Source organism: Chelonoidis abingdonii, chromosome 1 (genome assembly GCF_003597395.2).
Source record: "Chelonoidis abingdonii isolate Lonesome George chromosome 1, CheloAbing_2.0, whole genome shotgun sequence".
Lineage (NCBI taxonomy): Eukaryota > Metazoa > Chordata > Testudines > Testudinidae > Chelonoidis > Chelonoidis abingdonii.
The window spans coordinates 65,395,341-65,416,996 of NC_133769.1; the positions used below are offsets into that span (position 1 = coordinate 65,395,341).

General features: G+C 42.5%; 1 protein-coding gene across 1 annotated transcript in view; it reads left to right on the plus strand.

Annotated features, from left to right (window-relative positions):
- Window positions 1–2,926: 2,926 nt before the first annotated feature.
- The window catches only part of SRGAP1 (SLIT-ROBO Rho GTPase activating protein 1), a 304,935-nt gene continuing 286,205 nt past the window's right edge, over window positions 2,927–21,656 (plus strand). Inside the window, exon 1 of the mRNA XM_032769517.2 lies at window positions 2,927–3,284. Coding sequence (XP_032625408.1) covers window positions 3,218–3,284 — 67 coding nt within the window. The 5' untranslated portion in view covers window positions 2,927–3,217. The remainder of the gene's footprint in view (window positions 3,285–21,656) is intronic.

Here is a 21,656-nt window from a genome sequence, read left to right on the forward strand (position 1 = left end):
CTTGTTAAGCTCTAAAAGTAGGAAGAAAAACAAACTTAACAAATTGTGACTATAACCCTCTGAGGTGTCTGGGGCAAGTGTTCTTATGCGGGGCCTATGTCCACCTAATTACTTGGAAATGAGGCTGATGCATAGGCAGCTTACACGACTATGCCATCGCAATATCTTCAGGCTGTTTTTTGTATTAAGGTTTGACATCCTCTCTATTCCCCAAGGAATTCCTAGATACTTATGACAATATAAGTATCAGAGGGGTAACCGTGTTAGTCTGGATCTGTAAAAACCAACAAAGAGTCTGGTGGCACGTTAAAGACTAACAGATGTATTGAAGCATAAGCTTTCGTGGGTGACAATATAATCTATCTTGCTGGCAACTATATGTGCCCTCGAACTCTTTATTGTTTTTTTTTACTTCATTATTACTATTTGTTATTTGAGAACTTGAGTGCAATCAGGTATGATCAAGGATAAAAAGGCTTTTGGCAACCATGAGGCATGGCTGACAAATAGAAAGGATGGACTACCTGAAGAAAAGACAGCACTTGCGTAATTATGCTATCTTTCCAGCTAATCCCCTAGCTGTTAGGCACCCTATACTCTAGTGAATCTGGCCTATCATCCTGTGACTCAGCATGTCATTGACTAACGGATGGATATAACTACAAGCAGCCACTAGACAAAACGTGAGCATCAAGTGTTTGAGGAAAATCAGGGCTAGGCAGCAACTAAATGCTTTTGTGTCTCTTGTTGAAGGGATATAATTTGTAGGTCAAACTCAGAACTAAATTAGTTTCAGAAACAACTCTGAAAACAGCTTTCACTGCACTGAAAGCGGTGTTTTAGCTAGGCTCCATCAGGACTGACAATATGCATGAAGTCTGAGTAACATAACTCACTTGTAGGGGAAAAAGAGGTGACATGACAAAGGTTTGGAAAATAATGAATGACACAGAGAAGACAGAGAGACAAGATAGGTAAGGTAATATCTTTTATTGGACCAACTTCTGTTGGTGAGTGAGACAAGCTTTTGAGCTTAAACAGAGCTCTTCTTCATGTAACCTGAAGACCTAGGGCCAAGCTTCCATGAAAATTCTGCCTCCAGAATTTGTAGCAATAATCTAAAATTGGACCAGTCCTATAGAGTGTAGCCCTCTTGTAGGGCTACAGAGAGTGAACCAGGTTCCAGTCTCCCCAAAACTTCAGCAATTAGGACCAGAATTATTCCCAATAGTGGTAGAGGAGGGGAGATGAGGTATCTTCAGAGTCCGTGGACACCAGTGATGTCAACAGACCACATACTTTAGTTTGAACTCCAGGTTTTTTTAATTTGTGGGCCAGTAGCATACTCTCAATTCCTCCCACCTCCAGCCATTGTCTCTGTTGCCAGCCATTCTTCCTATCCTTTAGATCTTTGGGGGCACTGAGATACAATTTCTTCTAAAGTTACTAAAAAGACTTATGCATTTCCCCTCTCTCACTTGGTGGAAGCTAGGTCCCTATGGCCTTAATCTGCTGCAGTCATGTTCCCACCATAGGAGCTGACTCTGTAGGTGCTCTGCGGCTCAAGCACCCACTGAAAAAAAAAATAGGGGGTGCTCAGCACCTACAGGGCCAAATTAATCTTTTGTGGGCCCAGCCACCCAGACCATGGCCCTGACTGGCCTCTCCCTGCTTTCCCCCTCTCAGGTCCTGCCACTCTTGGCCTCTTCCCCCAGAGACCCTGCCTGCCACTTGCTGTGGGTAGGTGGAGGGAGGGGTTAGAGAGGAGTTCACCTACAGGCAAAAACAAAAGTCAGCACCTGTGGTTCCCATCCCATCCATTAAAAAAAAAAGTGGTGTATTTTCCTAACCTGCCAATTGACAACGTACGTTAATTCATATGTTATGCTTTGAGTTGGGGAATGCAAGTGCTTACACCTAGACCCAGTGGAGTGATGTGAATCTTGTTGTGAATAAGCCGTATCAGAAAGGCAGCAGCCTCATGAGACTGAGGTTATAGAAAATGTTGTTAATGATAAAGGAAATTAAACCGTTTTCATTCAGCTAGCAGGTTTTCTTGGGCTCCTCCGAGCCCTCCAGCATCTCGTGCTACCCGACGTTTACGGTACTGGGAGTTGGGGGTAGAGGGCGTGACCTCTACTGAAAACGAACAAGAAACAATGCTTTCCTATGGCTGTAACGGAGAAGTAACAGGGATCCCCAAACTAAATGGTCCCTTCCCAGCCTGCCCACCTTCCTCCTCCCCTCTCCATATGGCTCCGCCGCGACGGCCGCTGCTGCAGCGTGTGGATTTAACTTCCCACGCCAAGATCAAGGGCTTTCCATCACCTTATCTCCGCCTCACACCGCTTTCCCCAGCTAACACCCGCTCACCATATGCTCTCGGGAGAGGACACCGGCGGCAGCAGCAGCTGATCCCACCCTGCCAAAGCCGAGGCAGGCTCAGCAGCCTCCGGGGCTGGGCTGTTCCACGGGAGGCGGCCGGGCAGCCTAGCTTGCTGGGGCCTCCTCCTTCCCCTCCATTGGGGGGCCAGGAAGGCGTGGCGGCTGCGGTTGGCCGCCAGAGGCTTCGCTCTACGCCGAGAGCCCGGCGCTTGCTCGCCCGCGGGGGGCGGGGGGGCAGCGTGCGAGCTTCCCTCCCTGCCCATTGCCGGCGGGTCGCTGGCAGCGGAGACGCAGTCCGGGTTCCTCCTCCAGGCCAGCAACAGCAGGGGGAGCGGGCGCCGCGCCGCGGGACGGGAGAGACACGCCGTAGGCGAGAACTTTATCCCCGGGGACGCCGCTCCGCCCTGGGCCCGGAACTGGGGAGTTGCGGCGCGCGGTGCTGTCGCCTCGAGCTAGTCAGCTCGCTGCTGTCCTAGCCGGCGGCAGCCGCTGGAGTAACCCGGAGCTGACCCGGCCGCCCCTACCCTTTGTCCGCCCCATCCCACCTCCTCTGGTGCGCGGAGAGATGACAGCGGTGCGGGGCAGCAGCAGGGCTCGGCACTAGCCCTGTGCAGAGGGAGCGGGTCCCCCCCCCCGCCCGCCTGGCCCCGGGGCTGGGCTCTCTTTGCCGTGGCTGGAGGAGATGGTGCCCGCGCCAGGGTTAGTCTAGTCGCCACCGACCCAGCCCTGCAGCTGCTGGGCTAGCGCGTGTGGGCGCCGCTCCCCTCGCCGTCCGCGGGGCTCTGCTTTGTGACCATTTGACCCAGCTCGTCGGAGAAACGCCGCCTGGATAATGTCCACACCAAGCAGATTCAAAAAGGACAAAGAGATTATAGCGGAGTATGAAAGTCAAGTGAAAGGTAAGTGGACGTCAATGGAGGGCGGGGGGGAGAGCAGAGAAATTTCTCCCCCCCCCCCTTTTTTTGTTGCTGTTTGTTGCTGCCTGACACTGTTCTTAACTTGAGCTCCCTCTGAGGCTCATCGCAAAATCCAGAGCGATCACAATGAGTAGGGAGGGGGAGGGTAAAGAGATGAGTTTTAGCTGGATGAGCTGTACTGTACGTGCTGGTCAGAGTCATTCTGGAGTCACACTACCGATTTCACGCGCCCGGATTTGCACGTCAAACAACGGAGTGATTGCTGAACTTAATTCCCCTTAGCAGTGTCATTTAAGATAGGGGAAGGCAGATGCCGCTCATGCCGCCCTTTATAATTTGTCAGGAATCAGTTTGGAGAAGGGGGTGCGGGGGACTGATTTACAGCTAGAATGTTTATGAACTCTTTGGCTGAGATTATGCACCTTTCATTAATCAGTGAGGTTTAGTAACCTTTTAAAAAGCTTGGCAGTTAAACTGAAGAAAGACAATAGCAAGCCTTCCCCTCTTCATAATGCACATGGCTTTATTTCCCAAGGATTGCTTTGTATGTTGTGCTGTGGCAGCTTGATTAATAAATGGATCTCTTCAATATTATAAATGTTTCAGCTTCAACATGAGCTACATTTTTACATCAAAGTACTGTGCTGAGAGCAGTGCAACTGCTGTCTTGGTTTAGCTGCTAATATTTCTTAGACCTTCAGTATTCAAAAGGAAAAGAAACCCATCTGTTTTTGTAAAAATATGTTTTGTGGAAGAGAGGACAATAAATTAATGATATGGGGGTGTGCATGTTCCTTGATACATATTGGTTCCTTTCCAATTGTCAGGGTGGGTGAAAACTTGTGCTGTTCAGTGAAATGCTTGTACTACTCCAGTGGATATGTATTCCAATGGATAGCTACAGACTTGTCTTAACAGCTCAAAATGCTACATAAGCCTTTAATACTGTCTATATTATAAAGATAATATTTAAGCAAATAGTAACTGCTATGTGATATGCTGGGCAGAGCCTGCCCTCACATGGAACCCTGCTATGTGGGTGCAGAAATTCCCCCCACATATTCAGGATTGGGGCCTGTGGAGGCAAACAAGGCCTTGGAAAATGGGGAGAGAGTACCCCACAACTGTTTATGAAATCCAACAGAATATCAATAGTTGCATAGTCCATCTTCTCTTTTTAGTTGATCCTGCAATGAGATCATGATTATGATATCAGAAATTCAGCATTTTCATGGCAACCTACTGTGATGAAATAAGAAAACAGTCACTGTGTTTAGCAGAATTAAAAAGATACTGTGCTTTGAGGGGAGGATCCTCCTCTGCCTGCTCTCCCTACCTCCCCCCTCATTATTAGCTAACTTCAGTAAAAACAAAGACTGGGGTAGTGAAGGCATCTGGTTATAAACTGTCCCCTCAGGCGTTACAGTCCCCCTTTGTAATTGCCAAGACTTCACAATGCATTTATAAACCTAATGTATTAGGAATTTTGATTTGTTCACGTTGTTCCCTTGTGGTGTCTCTTAATGTGTACAATGGTTGTCTTGACACTGCTGAAGTGATGATGCCCTTAGCAAAGTTGTTAGAAAGATCCACTAGGACCTGTGGATGTAATCACAGCCTCTTTTTCAAAGACCTATATAACAATTTAATTCCAGATTACAGGAAGTCTGTTTTCCCCATTCTGGAATCCCTTTCTTAATGCTAACCGAATATTTGTGTAATGCCACAACAGATCTTGAAGGCCAGATAAGCAAATATAAACACAAATTACAAACAAACAAACTAGGGTCAGGTCCTGACCCCCAATATGGTCTCTCTTCACTGGAGAAACCCAAAGGTTCTATAAAGGTGTCCTAGTTAGACAGCAAGGTAACTTTCAGTTAGTGTAAAATCAACAAAGCCAGCTCTGCGCCACTTGTCCAGCATAGAGGTGTCAAGGCATGCTGGGAAAAAGGGCCATGGCCCAAGCACCTTTTCCTCCAATGATATCTGGTTAGTGTTATGACCTCTAAGGAACTGTTACTATCAGCATAAATTCAATATGGGGATTAGAGCAGTCCCTAGAATATAGCATGCACAAAGCTGGCATCTTTTGTCCTTTCCCTCCACCAAGGTCCTGTGCTGATTACAGTTTGGTGTGACCCAGGGATCATTCTGGTCCCTAAATGCTGTAGTCCCAAAAGCCATAACTTCCAGAATTTGACAACTCAAAACATATGCATTTGTGTATACCCAGTTGCGAGACTTACCTGAATATGTTATTGGAGCAAATGGGCTTCTATTAGACATCACTGGTAAAGTGTGTTTGTGTATGTTGTGGTGCCACATATGGAAATGAAGATTTTCGATGTCCTACTTTACATATCTTGTTATGCTTTTAATTCCTTGACTAAGAGTCGGTTCTATTAGGTTTTGTGCCAATTAGTTTCTAGCTTATGTGAGCTGAAAGTTATTACTTGCAATACTTTTCTAGTTGTATGAGTAGACTCACTCATTGTATAGGCAGTTCATACAAGAACCTCAGAAATACAGATAGAATTACAAACTAACAGAAATACAAAGGGTACATTTTATTCATGGGTGGAGCATGTGAACATGCCACTCCGGTTTCACCTGGTCGGTCCTCTCACCATGAGAAACTTGATCTGTTACTGATTTGTGGTGTTCTTAAAGACTGCTTTTGTCACCAGGAATAAAACTATCACATTTGTGGAAAAAAGAAAATAGTTAAAATAAGAATCTTAAACTCTAACAAGTGCCAGGCTACAGAGTCTTTGGTCCTGATCTTACAGTTAGAGCCACATGGGTGGACCCTTGTACCCATTCTCAGCCCCATTGACTTTGGGGATGTTCCATGCTAGGTGCAGGGCTTGACCTAACTGGATCTGATTGCAAGGTTGGGGCCTTAATTTGTAGGGAATAGTTGGAGAAAGGCCACTTGCATGTAAACCTAAAATTCAGTGATTCATTGGAAGTGTGAGACCTCTGAGTATAGTGAGCAATGGTGGTTGTACTGTAACTTTGCTGTTAATAAAAGTATCTATTCTTAAACTGATTAGCTGTGTCACTTTCTAATTTAACTAGCCTTTTATGAGGGCTCTCAGGATTTAGTTTATTTCAAATCCATTTTTGACAGTTGTTCTTAATGACAAGCTTAAAATTGGTAAGGTAGTGTGGGGCATGTGCCTTACAGATCTCTTGCTTGTTGGATAATTGAATGAAATGACTTGGAATCATAGAAGGGACCTTGAGAATTCATTTAGTACAGTTCCTTGCACTAAGGCAGGACCAAGTATACCTAGACCATCTCTGACAGGTGTCTGTCTAACCTTATCTTAAAAACTTCCAATGTTAGAAGTTCTACAACCTCCCTTTGTAAGTTATTCCAGTTCCAGTACTTAACTAGCCTTATAGCTAGAAGTCTTTCCTAATATCAAACCTACGTTTTCCTTGCTGTGGATTAAGCTGATTATGTCTTGTCCTACTTTTAGTGGATGTGGCGAACAATTGATCACCATCCTCTTTATAACAGCCCTTAACATATTTGATGACTATCAAGTTGCCCCAAGTTGTCTTTTTTTCCAGACTAACATCCCCAGGTTTTTTTAAAAGCTTTTCTCATAGGTCAGGTTTCCTAAACTTTTTATCCTTTTTGTTGCTTTCCTCCAGACCCTCTCCAATGTATCCACATCTTTCTTAAGGTGTGACTTCTACAGTTAGACAGTTCTCTAGCTAAGGCCTCACCAGTGCTCAGTTTTGGAGGAAATTACCTTGCGTGTCACATGCAACACTTATGTTGATACAGCCCAGAATTTTAGCCTTTTTTTTTTTTTTTTTTGCAACTATATTACGTTGCTGACTCTCATTCAATTCGTGATCCACTGTAACCCTCAGATCCTTTTTTATCAGTACTACCAGCTAGCCAGTTATTTCCCATTTTTGTAATTGTGCATTTGATTTGTTTTCTTTCTTTTCTTTCTAAGTATAATACTTTGTACTTGTCTTTTGGATCTTGTGGATTACAGACCAGTTTTCCTGTTTGTCAAGCTCATTTTGAATTCTTGTGTCCTTCAAATCATTAATAACTGCAGTACTCTGAATATGGTCTGTCAATCTGATTTGCACCTTCCTTATATTAATTTCATCAAAATGGAGGAAGAGACTTAAGGGGGGCCAATTGTGTTCATTTATACTTATTTTATATACCATTCAGTCTACAATTCATATATACTTTTATGAGATGTCATCTGATTGTAAAATTTCAGAACTCTAGTCTTGTCTGCTTTTTGGGTGTTTAGGGTGCAAAAAAGCCTTCTAAAATGGTATGCACGCAGAGATACCTAGAATTATGTAGTGTTAGAGCAAAATACATAAAGTTACAGCATAATACTGACCTTCAAAAGTCCTAGACATGTCTCAATTTTCAGTTTAACGCAGTATTACATGTTTTAAAAGAAACAGGAGAAAGTTCTGTTTAGCTCAGCAGCTGAGATGTACTCTGGCTGTGCCAACTGTACTATTATCCCTCTGGAGCATCTGAGAATGAATATACCTTCCTATCTGAGAATTATGTGTAGCACTCTCAAGCTCAAATGTACTCATTCACTTGATTGTCTACTTCCGCCTGACTCTTGTTTTTATTCAGAGACCAACTGGTTCCTGGCACTGTTCTTAATGTACTAGTTTAAAGTAAGACCAATTTGATGGATTTACTGAGGAACCCAGAGAGTTAGACAAGTAGTAGGACATATCTCTTGGGGTCTATATTGGTATCTTTTGTATGGTGACTGATCAGCTACTGAGATTTTGAACATCAGAGAGCTGATAGGTAAGGTCCCATGGGAATCAAGACTGAGGGGAAAAAAACTGAGGAGAGTTGGCAGTTTTTCAAAGGGACACTATTAAGGGCCCAAAAGCAAGCTATTCCGATGGGTAGGAAAGATAGAAAATGTGGCAAAAGACCCCTCGGCTAACCAGTGAGATTTCATGACCTGCAAATAAAAAGGAGTCATTAAAAAATGAAACTAGGTCAGATACAAAGGATGAATAATAGGCCAAACAACACGGGAATGCGGGGCAAGGTTAGAAAGGCAAAGGCACAAAATGAGCTCAACAGCTATGGGAAATAAGGGAAACAAGAAGACTTTTCAATACATTAGAAGCAAGAGGAAGACCAAGGACAGGGTAGGCCCACTGCCAGTGAGGAAGGAGAAACAGTAACAGGAAACTTGGAATGGCAGAGATGCTTAATGACTTCTTTGTTAGTCTTCACTAGAAGTCTGAAGGAATGTCTAACTAGTGAATGCTTATGGGAAGGGGGTAGGTTAGAAATAAAAAAAAAAGAGCAAGTTAAAAATCACTTAGAAAGTTAGATGCCTGCAAGTCACAGGGCCTGATGAATGCATCCTAGAATACTCAAGGAGTTAATAGAGGAGATTGAGCCTCTAGCTATCTTTGGAAAGTCATGGGAGATGGGCACTATATTTGCCTTTCCAGTTTTCTGGAATCTCTCCCATCTATAAAAGGGGAATAAAAACACTCCAGGAAACTACAGACCAGTTAGTTAACTTCTGCCCAGGAATATAATGGAGCAAGTAATTAAAGAAATCATCGTGCAAACACTTGGAAGATGATAAGGTGAGGGAATAGCCAGCAAGGATTTGTAAAGAACAAATCGTGTCAAACAATCTGATAGCTTTCTTTGCAGATAACGAGTCTGTGGAAGGAGAACGGTGGATGTGGATCGCTAACTTTATAACGCATTGATACGGTCTCGCATGCTATCCTTATCGATAAACTAGGCAAATACAATTTAGATGGGGCTACATAGGTGGGTGCAATAACTGTCTGGATAACCGTACTCAGAGAGTATATTAATGGCTCCCAATCCTGCTGGAAAGGTAAAACAATGGGTTCCGCAGGGTCTGTTTGGGACCGACTGTGTTCAATATCTCATCAACGACGTGGATGTTGGCATAGAAAGTACACTTATAAGTTTGTGGACGATACCAAACTGGGAGGGATGCAACTGCTTTGAAGACAGGGTCAAAATTCAAAATGATCGGACAAATTGGAGAAATAGTTTGCGGGAAACCGGATGAAGTATCAATAAGAGCATAATGCAAAGTGCGCCTCCCTTAGGAAGGAACGGTCATTTCACACTATTCAGACTGGGAAGAGACGGCTCTAGAAGGAGTATGGGCAAGCAGAAGAGATCTAGGGTCCATGAGTGGAACAGCTTAAATAGAAGTCAACAGTGTGATACTATTGCAAAAAAAAGCAAACGATTCTGGATGCATTAAAGCAGTCATGGTTGTAAAACAAGACTTGAGAATCATTCGTCGCTCTACTCTGCGCTGGTTAGGCCAACTGGAGTATTGTGTCCAGTTCTGGCAACTGCATTCGAACGGATGTGGATGAGAAAATTGGAGAGGTCCAGAGAAGAGCAACGAAAGAATAATAGGTTTGATGACAGACCTTAGAAGGAAGGCTGAAAGAGGGTTTTATTTAGTTGGAAAAGAGGAGACTGAGAGGGACATGAAGCAGTTTTAGGTACTAAAGGGTGTCAATCAGGAGGAGGGAGAAACTTCTTACCTTAGCGTTAATGACATAAAAGAAGCAAGGCTAAACTGCAGCAAGGAGATTTGGTGGACATTAGGAAAAGTTTCCTACTGTTCAGGGTATATAGATACACACGGAAGTAATGTCGTAGGGAGGTGTTGTGAACCACTCGAATTAAGAGTAGGTTAGATAAATGTCTATCAGGGATGGTCTAGACAGTATTTGGTCCTGCCATGAGGGCAGGGGACTGGACTCGATGACCTCTCGAGGTCCCTTCCAGTCCTTGAGTCTGAGTCTGATTTAAAAAAAAAAATCCCTTTACAAGTAGGGATGTAAAATTGAGCCCTGTGCAGAGGACTGACACGACACCCGTGCAGCACTTAAATTCCCTATAAGCCTTTAAAATAGGCCTAGGCACCCTTTAAGCCTTATTAGGGTATGTCTAAACAGCAAACACACACCTGTGGCTGGCCCAGATCATCTGACTTGGGCTCATGGGGCTTGGTCTATGGAGCTATTTAATTGTGATACAGAGATTTGGGCTCAGGCTCAATCTCAAGCCCTGGGACCCAGCAAGCGGGAAGGGTCCCAGAGCCCGGGCTCGAGCCGGGGCCCAAATGTCTGCCTTGCAGTTAAACAGCCCAATAGCCCAAGCCCGAGTGGGTTGACACAGGCAAGCCGTGGGTGTTTAATTGCAGTGTAGACATATCCTTACTGCTCTCCACAAAGTAAAATTCACTTGGGGTGAATAGGAAACATGCTTACTAGCTACCTGATCCAAGCACCTCTATTGTAAGATGGTGAATGTTTGAAGCTGTGTGTCTAATGTTAACTAAGGATTGGAAGTGGAACTGGTTAGAAACTTGCCAATAGAATGTTTCTCTGTTGGAAAATGCCAGTTCATCAAAAGCAAAACATTTTGTGGAAATATGTCTGCTTGAATTAAACTTTGTTTTGAAAGAAAATTTGAAAAAAGTGGTGTATGTGTGATCAAAACATTTTATTTTGAAATGAAAATCAAAGCGTTCTATTCCTACTTAATTTTGTATTTACGTGTTATATTAGAGCTATGCAGAGGATGGAGGCTTCATTTCACAAAGGATTTTAAATTTGGCTTCATTCTGAATTGAAATGAAAACCAAACATCCAAATTCTCCAAAGAAAATTTTTGAAATGTATGTTTGTTTTTTATTTCAAATTTTTAATGTATATTACAATATCTTGTAATATAGTTTCAAAACCGAAACTCATGACAAAAATTCATTTTGTTTTGAAAACATTTTAAATGGGCTATAATGACATAACCCTTTTCCAGTTTTCTTTGAAATTCCCCAGACAAACTCTAGATATAAAATTTAGAAAGGAAAAATTGAAACAGTATTTCAATTGACCTTAAAACTCCATAAGTTCTGACTCTCATTTTGCTGGAAACTTGAAATCTATGGGACGTTGTTCCATTCTGGAATGGAAAAAAATTGAAATTTTGGATTTCCCATGAATACAAAAATTGATTCCCTCTCAACTGGAAGGCATCAGGAAGAATTTGTCATGGCTTTCAAAGTACAATCCAGGACACTTCCTTAACTTTCTTGTATCTGCAAAAAGCAAGCAAACAAACAAACAAAAAAAACCCAAACAAATCAAAAAAACATAGCAAGAGTAGAAACTAATTAAAACTAATTGAAAATGATCATTTTGATAATTGGACACTTCAATAGGCTTTATACTTTGCCCTTTCTTACACCTTTTAGATAGTGTGATTTATCTGTACTATTGTTCTGTGACCTCCATTTAAAAATAAACCTTGCTTTCTGTTCAGAGCAGCTGTTCAGGAGACTCAGAATATCATTTGAATGTAAATTTAAATATTAAAAAATGAAGGTCTTCCATCTTGAGGGTTTTGAGATGTTTTTAAAAACATGTAATGAATTTTGCCTTCTTACAGATAGGAAAACTCTGTTACAAAGAAGGTAAGTGGGTTGGCCAAAGTCACAAAGTAAATCTGTTTGGCAGTCAGGAATTGGCTCAGGATATGTGACTCCCTGTCCTGCATCTTAACCATGAGACCATCCTTTTTCCATTTCATATGTTTTGTGTTTCAGTGGACATTTGGAGTGAATGGAATCTGGGTCACTTCAGTACATGTGAACAGACAACCAGTAATCATGAATGTGGCAGGTCTTACGTGTGTGTGTGTGTGTGTGTGTGTGTGTGTGTAAAATAATAAATGATATTTAATTATCTTAAATATGGTGATTGGCTTTTGTCAATTTAATCATTAATAGTGAAAGATATAACTTCCCTCTTAATGTGCTCACATACCTCACTGAAACCAATGCAATTTGGATCCTGTACAATGGTTTCTTCTGATGTTCTTTCCAAGTGTTTTCTCCACAATATTTCAGCATTGCATAGTAAAGTTCTAAATCATGTTAAGGTTCATTTAATTTCCTACTATTGTCTTTTTATTGGTCACTTTTTATGAAGTAAAGTATCAGTTGCTAATAACATCAGACTGATAGCTCGGAAATGGTTCTGTGGTCAGATGGAATGGCTTCTCAATTCATCTTTCTGCTTTGTTTTCCTTAAATTAATTTCAGATTCCATGAATACTGGTTCCCTTGTCAATCAGAGCAGCTCCAGTGGTAATGGATGTCAGCACTGGAAAAGGTTGGCTAGCGCGATAAGACTGTACAGCAGAGGTGGGCAAACTATGGCCTGCGAGACCATTCTGTCCGGCCTCTGAGCTCCCGGCTGGGGAGACTAGCCCCAGTCCCTCCCCGGCTGTCCCCGTCCCCCCCAGCCACGCTGGCAGCGCTCTGGGTGGCAGGGTTGTGCCCTCCAGCTGAGCAACATGGCAGCGTGTCTGGCTCTGGCCGGGTGGCGTGGCTACCAGACATGCTGCTCTGAGCGGCTTGGTAAGGGGGTCAGGGTGTTGGATACGGGGTGGGCGATTTCACGGGGGCAGTCAGGGAACAGGGGGTTTAAATAGGGAACAGGGTCCCGGGGTGGTGAGGGGTGGGGGCCCCAGGAGGGGGCTNGTTGGATACGTGTGGGAGTCCTGGGGGAGCCGGTCAGGGGGTGGGGGTATAGATGGGGGCCAGGGGACGGGAAACAGGGGGGGTTGGATAGGCGTGGGGTTCCGGGGGCGGTCTGTCACGGGACGGGGTGTGGATAGGGGTCAGAGCTGGGGGTTGGATGGGGGTGGGGTTCCAGGGGCAGTTAGGGATGGGGGATCCTGGGAGGTGGGGCGGTTAGGAGACAAGGAGCAGGGGGGGTTGGATGGGTTGGGAGTTCTGACGGGGGCAGTCAGGGGCCAGGGGGTGGATAGAGGTCAGAGGCCAGGCTGTTTGGGGAGGCACTGCCTTCCGTACCTGGCCCTCCATACAGTTTTGCAACCCCTGTGTGGCCCTCAGGCCAAAAAGTTTGCCCACTCCTGCTCTACAGCAAGAAATCCTCTGCTGACCCTTATACAGGCTCTTAGCATTGACCCTGTGCTGGCAGTGTGACATCTGCATGTTGGACAAGACTGGTCACAGTGGTAGGGGACAGCCACACCAAGCCATGTGTAAGTGAACCAATGGCAAGTTGCAGTATTAACAGAATGTCAGTGGCCCACCTCTGACCCCTGCACTCCTATGAGTAGAAATTAATGCTAACTCAGTTTGTATTTAATCTAGATTTGTTTCTAATAATCTACCCTTACTGCTCAAGTTTTAAGGAACAATCTAGCTTCTTTCATCAGTTTGCATAACCATACTGCAGTATCAGGATTCTTGGATTCTTTTTTTCTTTATGCTGGCTGGCTGTTTTCTCAAACCCTCCCCCTCCCTCAGTGCCTGCACCTTGACTTCATTCTGTACCTGGCCCTCTTCCCTTCCCTTTTTCTTTCCCTTTTTCTTAGTGTTTCTCAGACTGGGGTCGCTGCTTGTGTAGGGAAAGCCCCTGTCGGGCTGGGCCAGTTTGTTTACCTGCCCTGTCCGAAGGTCCGGCCGATCGCGGCTCGTACTGGCTGCGGTTCGCCGCTGGGAGCTGCTGGAAGCGGGGTGGGCCGAGGGACTTACTGGCTGGTGCTTCCAGCAGCTCCCATTGTCCTGCAGCGGTGAACCGCAGCCAGTGGGAGCAGGGCCGCCCAGAATGGGGAGCAAGTGGGGCAACTTGCCCTGGGCCCTGTAGGGGCCCCGCGAGCCTCTCTGGGTTTTCAGCTGCACTTTGGCGAGTGCTTCACTCGCTCCAGGTCTTCGGCGGCGGGTCCTTCAGTGCAGTGGAAGACTTGGAGTGAATGAAGGACCCGCTGCTGAAGTGCTGCCGAAGCCTCGGAGAGCCACCTGGTGAGTACAAACGGCAGGGGGAGGGAGCTGGGATCGGCAGCACTTAGGCTGCACTACCGCTGCTGGTTCATTCTTTGGTGGCAATTCGGCAGCAGGCCTTTCCCTCCGAGAGGGACCCGCCGCTGAAGACCCGGCCCTGCCCCAAACCCCCTGATTCCTCTGGCCGGCCCTGAGTGTTAGCTACGGTCAACCAGACCAGCAGACGAGGCAGGTAAACAAACTGGCTCTCCCTGCCAGGGGCTTCCCCTACACAAGCGGTGACCCCAGTTTGAGAAACACTGATTTAGCTAAACCCAACTTAAAAAGTGTCACTAAAATGACGTTCTCTGCAAACACATTGTTGCCTCTGTGTTACACCCCTTCCTTCACCCTGTCTGTCCAGATTGTAAGCTCTTCAGGCAGGGACCATTTACTTCTCTGTTCTGTGCCTATTATAATGCATCCCCATGCTTGGTAGGCCCTTCAGCACTATAGTAGTAAATGTGACTAGATTGTTGACAAATATACATCTGCCAATGAAAGATTATTCCCTATAGTTCATATTTGTAATATCTTCAGTCCCATTTTAAATGACTGTAGTGATTGGGCTTCCATTGATTGTCTTGAGAGATGATGCTACAGCTTGAGAGGGGTATCCTTATCAGGAACATTATTTTTTTATACTGTATTTCAGCTTTCCTCTTCCATCATGATTGAGCCAAAGAGAACTTTTCTTTTCCCGAAAATTATCCACTGAGCCACCCAATGCCTCATGAATTAATATATTCTTCAGTTTGTGAAAACTAACTGGAATGTGGTCAGGTCGGTCAGTCCCTCTTGGAAAACATCTAAATGTAAAGACACCCACCAGATACGTGTTGGTGATATCCATGTTGCTTGTTGGATAACTCAGCAATTTATTATCTATCTTGCTTTTTAACCTGCCCACCAATCAGTGTGCTTCAGGACTGCTTCTAATACTCTTGAGCAGTTTCCAGTAGTTGCTATTTTTCAAGAAAGGAAGTCAAATCGCTGCCCTCTCCCTCCCAGTCTGACAAGGATATTTCAACTTTTTTCTCCCAGAAATGTGGCATTTCCACCCAAAATGATACCACACTAATGTGGAAGATGGGTGGTATCTGTCTTTGAGTAGTAACAAGCTTAATGTCAAGTATCTTGCAGACCACTTGAACTAGAAATGGGAAGTTTATACCCCATTGGAAAGGGGAGCTACCAAGTATTTGCGTCTAGCCCTGCTAAATCCTGAGGTACTGGATCTCTAAATAACCATTGTATAGGGAAAAGTTACATTCAATTAATTTGTAGATATATCTGAAACACATTAATGCTCTTCTTCCTCCAAGGCCTACTTTCATGGTGTGAAGGCAACCTGATTTACAGTGCTCCTGCTCTCTGTCAGCGAGATTCCATTCAAAGTTCTCTTAGAAAATTTGACACGTACAGAGTGCATTATGATGTACTGCGATAAAAAGGTGTCAACAGTATGAGCTGGGATGACCTGCATAATTAGTTTATGGCTTTGATACTCTCAGGTGACCATATCAAAATGATGCTGAGGAAATTTCTACACTACATTACGTTATCTATATGTAGGTACATATCCAAGTATTCCTTGATTAGACTTCCTCTGAAAAAAGCAAGTATGTGTACTCATGCATATCTTAAATTGTGGAACTTCTGGAGGTTGTGGGTTTTTTTATAATTTTGATAGTGGGAGAAAATAATGGAAGCTTGCCCTTTCTCTGTCATAAGAGTTCTACCAGGATTGTCTATGAACAGGTATTTATGCATACATTTTCAATGAGCTTTTCTTCTTGTTTATGACTTGTATGACTAATAAAATTTATTTGAGTTTCAGTTGTAATTTCCTGAATTTTTTTCCCTACAAATGCATAAGTAGTAGTGAGTGGGTAGACCGTGGAAAGGTATTGCTGTTGAATATAGTATATTTAAAAAAAGAAAAGAAAAAAGACCACCTGAAAATGTACTTTACATAAAATGCCTTTTTTTCTCTAATGAGAAGCATAAGTATATTCACAAGAATTAACAATTGGAGCCATTATGATACAGTATTTCTTGTAAACCGTATTTGGAATTTGGAATAAAAACAAGTGTAGCTGACTTACTGGATGACAACTTCCAGGAAGTAATGATTGTAACCCTTTATGTACTTAGCCACCATGGAAAAATAAATGAGTGTTGCCATTTCATGTAAATAGACTGTCCAGACTGCTCAACTGACACAATCTTTTTGTTCATTTGAAATATTCAACATGTGTTCTGTTAACAGTATATTGCTGCTCTAATGTGCTCGGAAGCCTTGCTGCTTTAATCTACTTTTCTCTTTTTGTTTGTAAATCCACATAAAGGGAGAAATACATAGTCCAGTATCCAGGCAAACTGGAAAGAAATAATTGTAATGAAATGCACTGGTATTTTTTTTTATTGCTTTTGTGAATACGGCTTATTTAATTCTTTATCTTAACAAGGCAGCGTGTCTGAGGAGCAAGAAATTGGAATCATTGGTTTTTTTCCCCTCTATCTGAATAATCCGTTTCCTTAATCACAACTAAAAATTGAGCTGCTCAATGGGGCAAACCAGTAAAGAACTCAGGGTTGTGACAGCCAGTGTTCATGTATCCTCTCTCTCCCTGTTCACTAGAAAAAATGTATGTGCTGTGAACCAAAACAAACTCAGGATTAATTTAAGCCTCTTAACTTTACCATTGCCCTTTTTTAACAGCATATAGATATATTTTCAGAATATGTATGAAAATAGGGAGCTTCTAGTTTCTTATTCCTCTGTTAGTGGATATCTAAATTTCAGAAGTAGCACAACACACTTTCCCCTTCACAATGCATAGATGTAATACATCTTGTATGGTAACTGGATTTCCAATGAGGTGTTAAGTGTTTTATATATTCTGATTCTTATTGGCTTTGCCACGTAGTAGACTACTTTGGACCTAGATGTCAATGTGAAAGGGTTGTATATGGTATGTGGCTTTATTCAGAATGGTTTTGTATATTGGTGTCTAATTTCCAACTAACAGTTGATTAAAATTAGTCAGATCCTGAGTGTCAAGACAGAAAAGAGAACAAAAGTGTTATTAATCTCAACAGATACTCTTAAATTAAAATCTTAATGAAGCTCCGGGTGGGAAAAGATCTGCTGCATAGAAAATAGAAAGACTAGGGAGCCCAATATAGTGGTATGCTGCGTATATCTGGCCACCAGTGATCTCCTCTCCAATATGCTCTTATCTCCAAAAGAGAAGGCTTCTCAACAGATATTGCTACATTCCTCTCCACTCTTCCAAATGATTTCTGTTGTAACAGTTCCTGATAGGAAGATTTTTATATGCACCTTCTTAGTTGAACTTGTGACATTGCAGTTGACTTTTTATAATCCCTTCCTCATCAACTATTTGTGCTGTCACAAACTAATCATTATGGGTCAAATCCTGAAGTTGTTACTTGGGGGAGAATGATCACTAATATCAGTGGGTGTTTTGCCTGACTAAAGTTGAGTAAAACTTACAGACCTATGACTTAAGGCAAAAACTAGGCAGTAGGAGCATCTTGGCTTTTTCTCTCATTTAATCAAGTTACAGTATTCGAGACACAAACTTTCGTTCATACTGATCTGCTGTTATCTCTATGTAACTGCAAAGTATTGGCAAATACTGAATCTGGGTTTGGTTGTCAGGAGAGGGGGTTACAGTCTTCATTTGAGGTTTTTACCCTTTTGAAAGCGTGACATTGTCGAATGTTTGAGCCTTCGAAGGTCAAGAGCTCCGAGTAGAAACCAACAAGCCTAAGAAACAAAATTTCCATTTTCATGCTGATGTGCATAATAATGCAACTAAAGAGAAATATGAAAATAAATGCATCAGCAGAAGTGTTTTCAAATACAGTTTCTAAATACATTTTTCCTGTGTGGCATCAGGAGCCCTTTAAAACACTGTCATTTAAGAGAGAGCTTAGATCCTGTGTGTGTTGGTGTCTGGTAATGTATAATCAATCTTAAATACAGCAAGTTAGCAAGGTTTGTTCTTCCTTTCCATTATCAGACACATTATTTCTTTGTTACAATAAACATGCTGTCATCAAGAAATCTGTTTACATATGCTGACAAGTTGATCACAACTACAACATTCATATTGCAGAGATCAGGAGTCCATCCATAATGAGAGATTTAGTACAGCTTATAGAGGTAGTGGAAAGAGCAAGTCATTTACTGATGCTAGTGAAGATAACAATAGCTGATGTGTGCAAATGTACTTTTTAGAATGGTAGCAGATCTTGCCTGTCTTGCAGAGTGGAACCCTGCTCTGTGAGACCTTAAACAAAAGGTCCTTGTGCAATTGATTTGATGATACACTTCAGGCAACCTCTCTAAACAACTCAAGAGAGCAAAAGAGCTGCAACATGAAGCAAACAATTTTTCAAATCTCTAACTCCTTATTGTCAGTTCAGCGGAATGCTAACAACACAGGGGCAGGGTGGCTCAGGAGATTGGTAATAGAATATAGAGCATATTTCATATAGGTTGTCAGCTGGAATCCAGCATAGGTTAAGTAATCACCAAATTGATGCCACCTGAAAGCTGCCAGGTGACCTACATGGTATGAGTGGGAAATCTTAGTTCAGTTTAAGTGGAACAGATAGCCTTTCACTTTATAAAAAGTCTTGTGGCTGTTAGGCTTGCAAACAGACTCTCAGGCCAAGGACTAAATAGGCATTTGGGCCTAGATCTAGAAAGGTAGTTAGGCACCTCACTTCTGTTGAAATCGGGGCCTTTGAAGTTCTGGACCCTGAAGGTTGATTTGCCCTTGGAGGTAGTTCCTCTAGAATGTGATAGACAGACACACATTTGGCATTCTATTACTGGAAAGTATGTGTGGCTGCTCTACTTATTCTCTGGATAAATAAGGGAACTCCACCCTCCACATGCTTGTAGTACTTTTTAAAATAAAAACAAAATTGCTTTTATAAGTAATCATTTGTTTTACTAAAACAATTTGAAAAAAAATCTAGAGGATAATTTTTTGTTCAGCACACCCATTAAAGTAGTAGATATCTTCAAGAATAAATAACAATGGGTATAAAATCTCTAGAGAGGAACAGTTGTCCTGAACTAAAATAGCCTGAAAATGCATATATCTGAAGACTGCATCCAATTTTAACAAAAATAACTGCTGAGTTGCAATATACTGGTTCATAATTAGAGGTATGTAAGCTATTCTTTTTCAACAATTTTTTCTGTTTGTAGAAAATTCAAACAAAACCCTGGGGTTATTCAAAATTAATTGAAAGGTTTGTGCAACCTACTTGAGTCCTGAGCTTTTGTTGTGAGTATTCTATTTTAATTTGCTATTCATCCTGTGTAACCAGTCATCTGAAGATGCATTATTTCTGCTCCCTGATTGCCTGACTCCCAGGCTCTCAAACCTTTCACAGTGGCCATCTAAAGAATTTTGCCACAAAAATTTATCCCAGTGAATGTTGGTGGAAAGTAAGGAGGAGAGAGGAGAAAGGGCTCACAAATAGCACCTGAAACAAAACTGAAGCTTTTACTCAATCAAATAACAACACATGTTTGTACTACTCATCCAGCTCCAATCATAATACATTTAGTGGGAAGAAGGAGAAGTGAGTTGAGTTCACTTTTGACAATTAGCCAACCTATCTGTCATATTTCATCTGCCTATGATGAAGTGAACCTCACTTTGTAAGCAGGCTTGACTGTACAGTTGTATACAAAGTACCATAGCTCAGGTGTGTACGTCAATATCAGAGGTAAACAAGAAGAATGAAACTGAATGTCAGAAAACTCTGATGAGCTTGTAAAGAGGGGTTTGAGAAAATGCTTCTGGTTTGTTTCTGAAGGGCTGCTTAAGATTTATTTTGTGTTCAGCAAGAGAAGGTTCACTTTCTCTCTTATCCATATCTAATTGCTGATTTATAATATTTTAATATTGATGGGGCATCTTTTTTTTTGGTCTTGGACCAGATGCAGTTCTTATTTTACAATATTTTTAAATATTCCTCTGTCTCGTCTTCATCCAAGTAATTAAAGAGAGATATTGTTGTACAGGTGTGATTAAGCTCTGAGCTTGTAAACTGTCTTTAAATGAATGCACTCAAGCTCTAAGTATTTGCATTAACACACATGGTTTCTAAACTATGGTACATGATCTGCAGCGCACCTGCTAGTCACATGATGTTGGCTTAGCCTCCTTATTGCCACCTGCTAACTTGCATTAAGAAAGCTGAAAATAAATTACTTCCAAATATGAATTTTCCAGGCCAGCAATTGCTACGGTTGCCACAGAGGCATTATTTGATTAATGGGAGGTTGGTAGTGTGTGTGATCATGGAGAAGTGATCAAGAAGACTATCCCCTAATGTTTTCTGCAACATGTAGTATGGAGGAGAGGCTGCATGGCAACTTTGTCCCTATTGGCAAGTGTATTTTAAGTTCCTTGGAACAAGGAAAATCTTTATGTATTTGCACAATGCCTAGTACAGTAGGGTTCTGGTCTATGACTGGCAATCACAGGAGCTACTGCAATATAAATGGTAACTTTGTTATAGGAGGCAAACAACAGGACTGACTTTGGTTATAAGGTTTCTGGTCCTGGATGATCAGCTTTACTACACTCTGACAAAATCAAAACTCCTAATCTGTTACAAATGTTCAGTCTCTCCCTTCCTGGTCCAAGTTCAGGACCCAGCTCAGCCCTGATGTAACCAGGTATAATTAGATTGATTTCAGTTCACTATTGACTTATACCAGGCCTAAATTAGAACTGATTGCCACTAGTTCTACTGAAGGTTTGGAAGAAGCTATCAGAAGGATTGTGGCACAGTGGAAGTGCTAGTTTCTATATAATTCTTGTAGACTTAAGAATGCCAAATGATGAGTGTATTATTTGGTGGTTTCCTTAGTAAGCTTTCTTTTCCAGTGAGACTTGAATGATTAGAAACTTGCTAATATTTACCAGTCAAGCTGCCTCCCATGCTCTGGCTTTCTTATCTGTTAGTGCAAAGGTAGACCATCACTATATGAGGGGTCCTCTTACCATGAACAATTACTAACTAATGCAAGACTGTGATGTCACTGGCTGTTGAGCTGGACCCACTGTATGACTTGGGGTGGGGAAAGGTGGTAATTGTCTGGTTTGGTATCTGCTTTCTTTTATAAAGTGTTTGTAACAGCTGTAGGCCTCAGTCCTGCAAACAAGGCCATGCTTAATTTTACATGCATGAGTATGTTGACCTCACTGGGGCTTGTCATGGTACAATTCCCCACTCTGAACCTTAGTGTCCAAAAGATGGGGTACCAGCATGAATTCCTCTAAGCTAATTACCAGCTTAGAACCTGTAGCACTGCCACCAACCAGGAATTACAGTGCCTGGTACACTCTGGTCCCCCCAAGACCTTGCCCGGGGAACC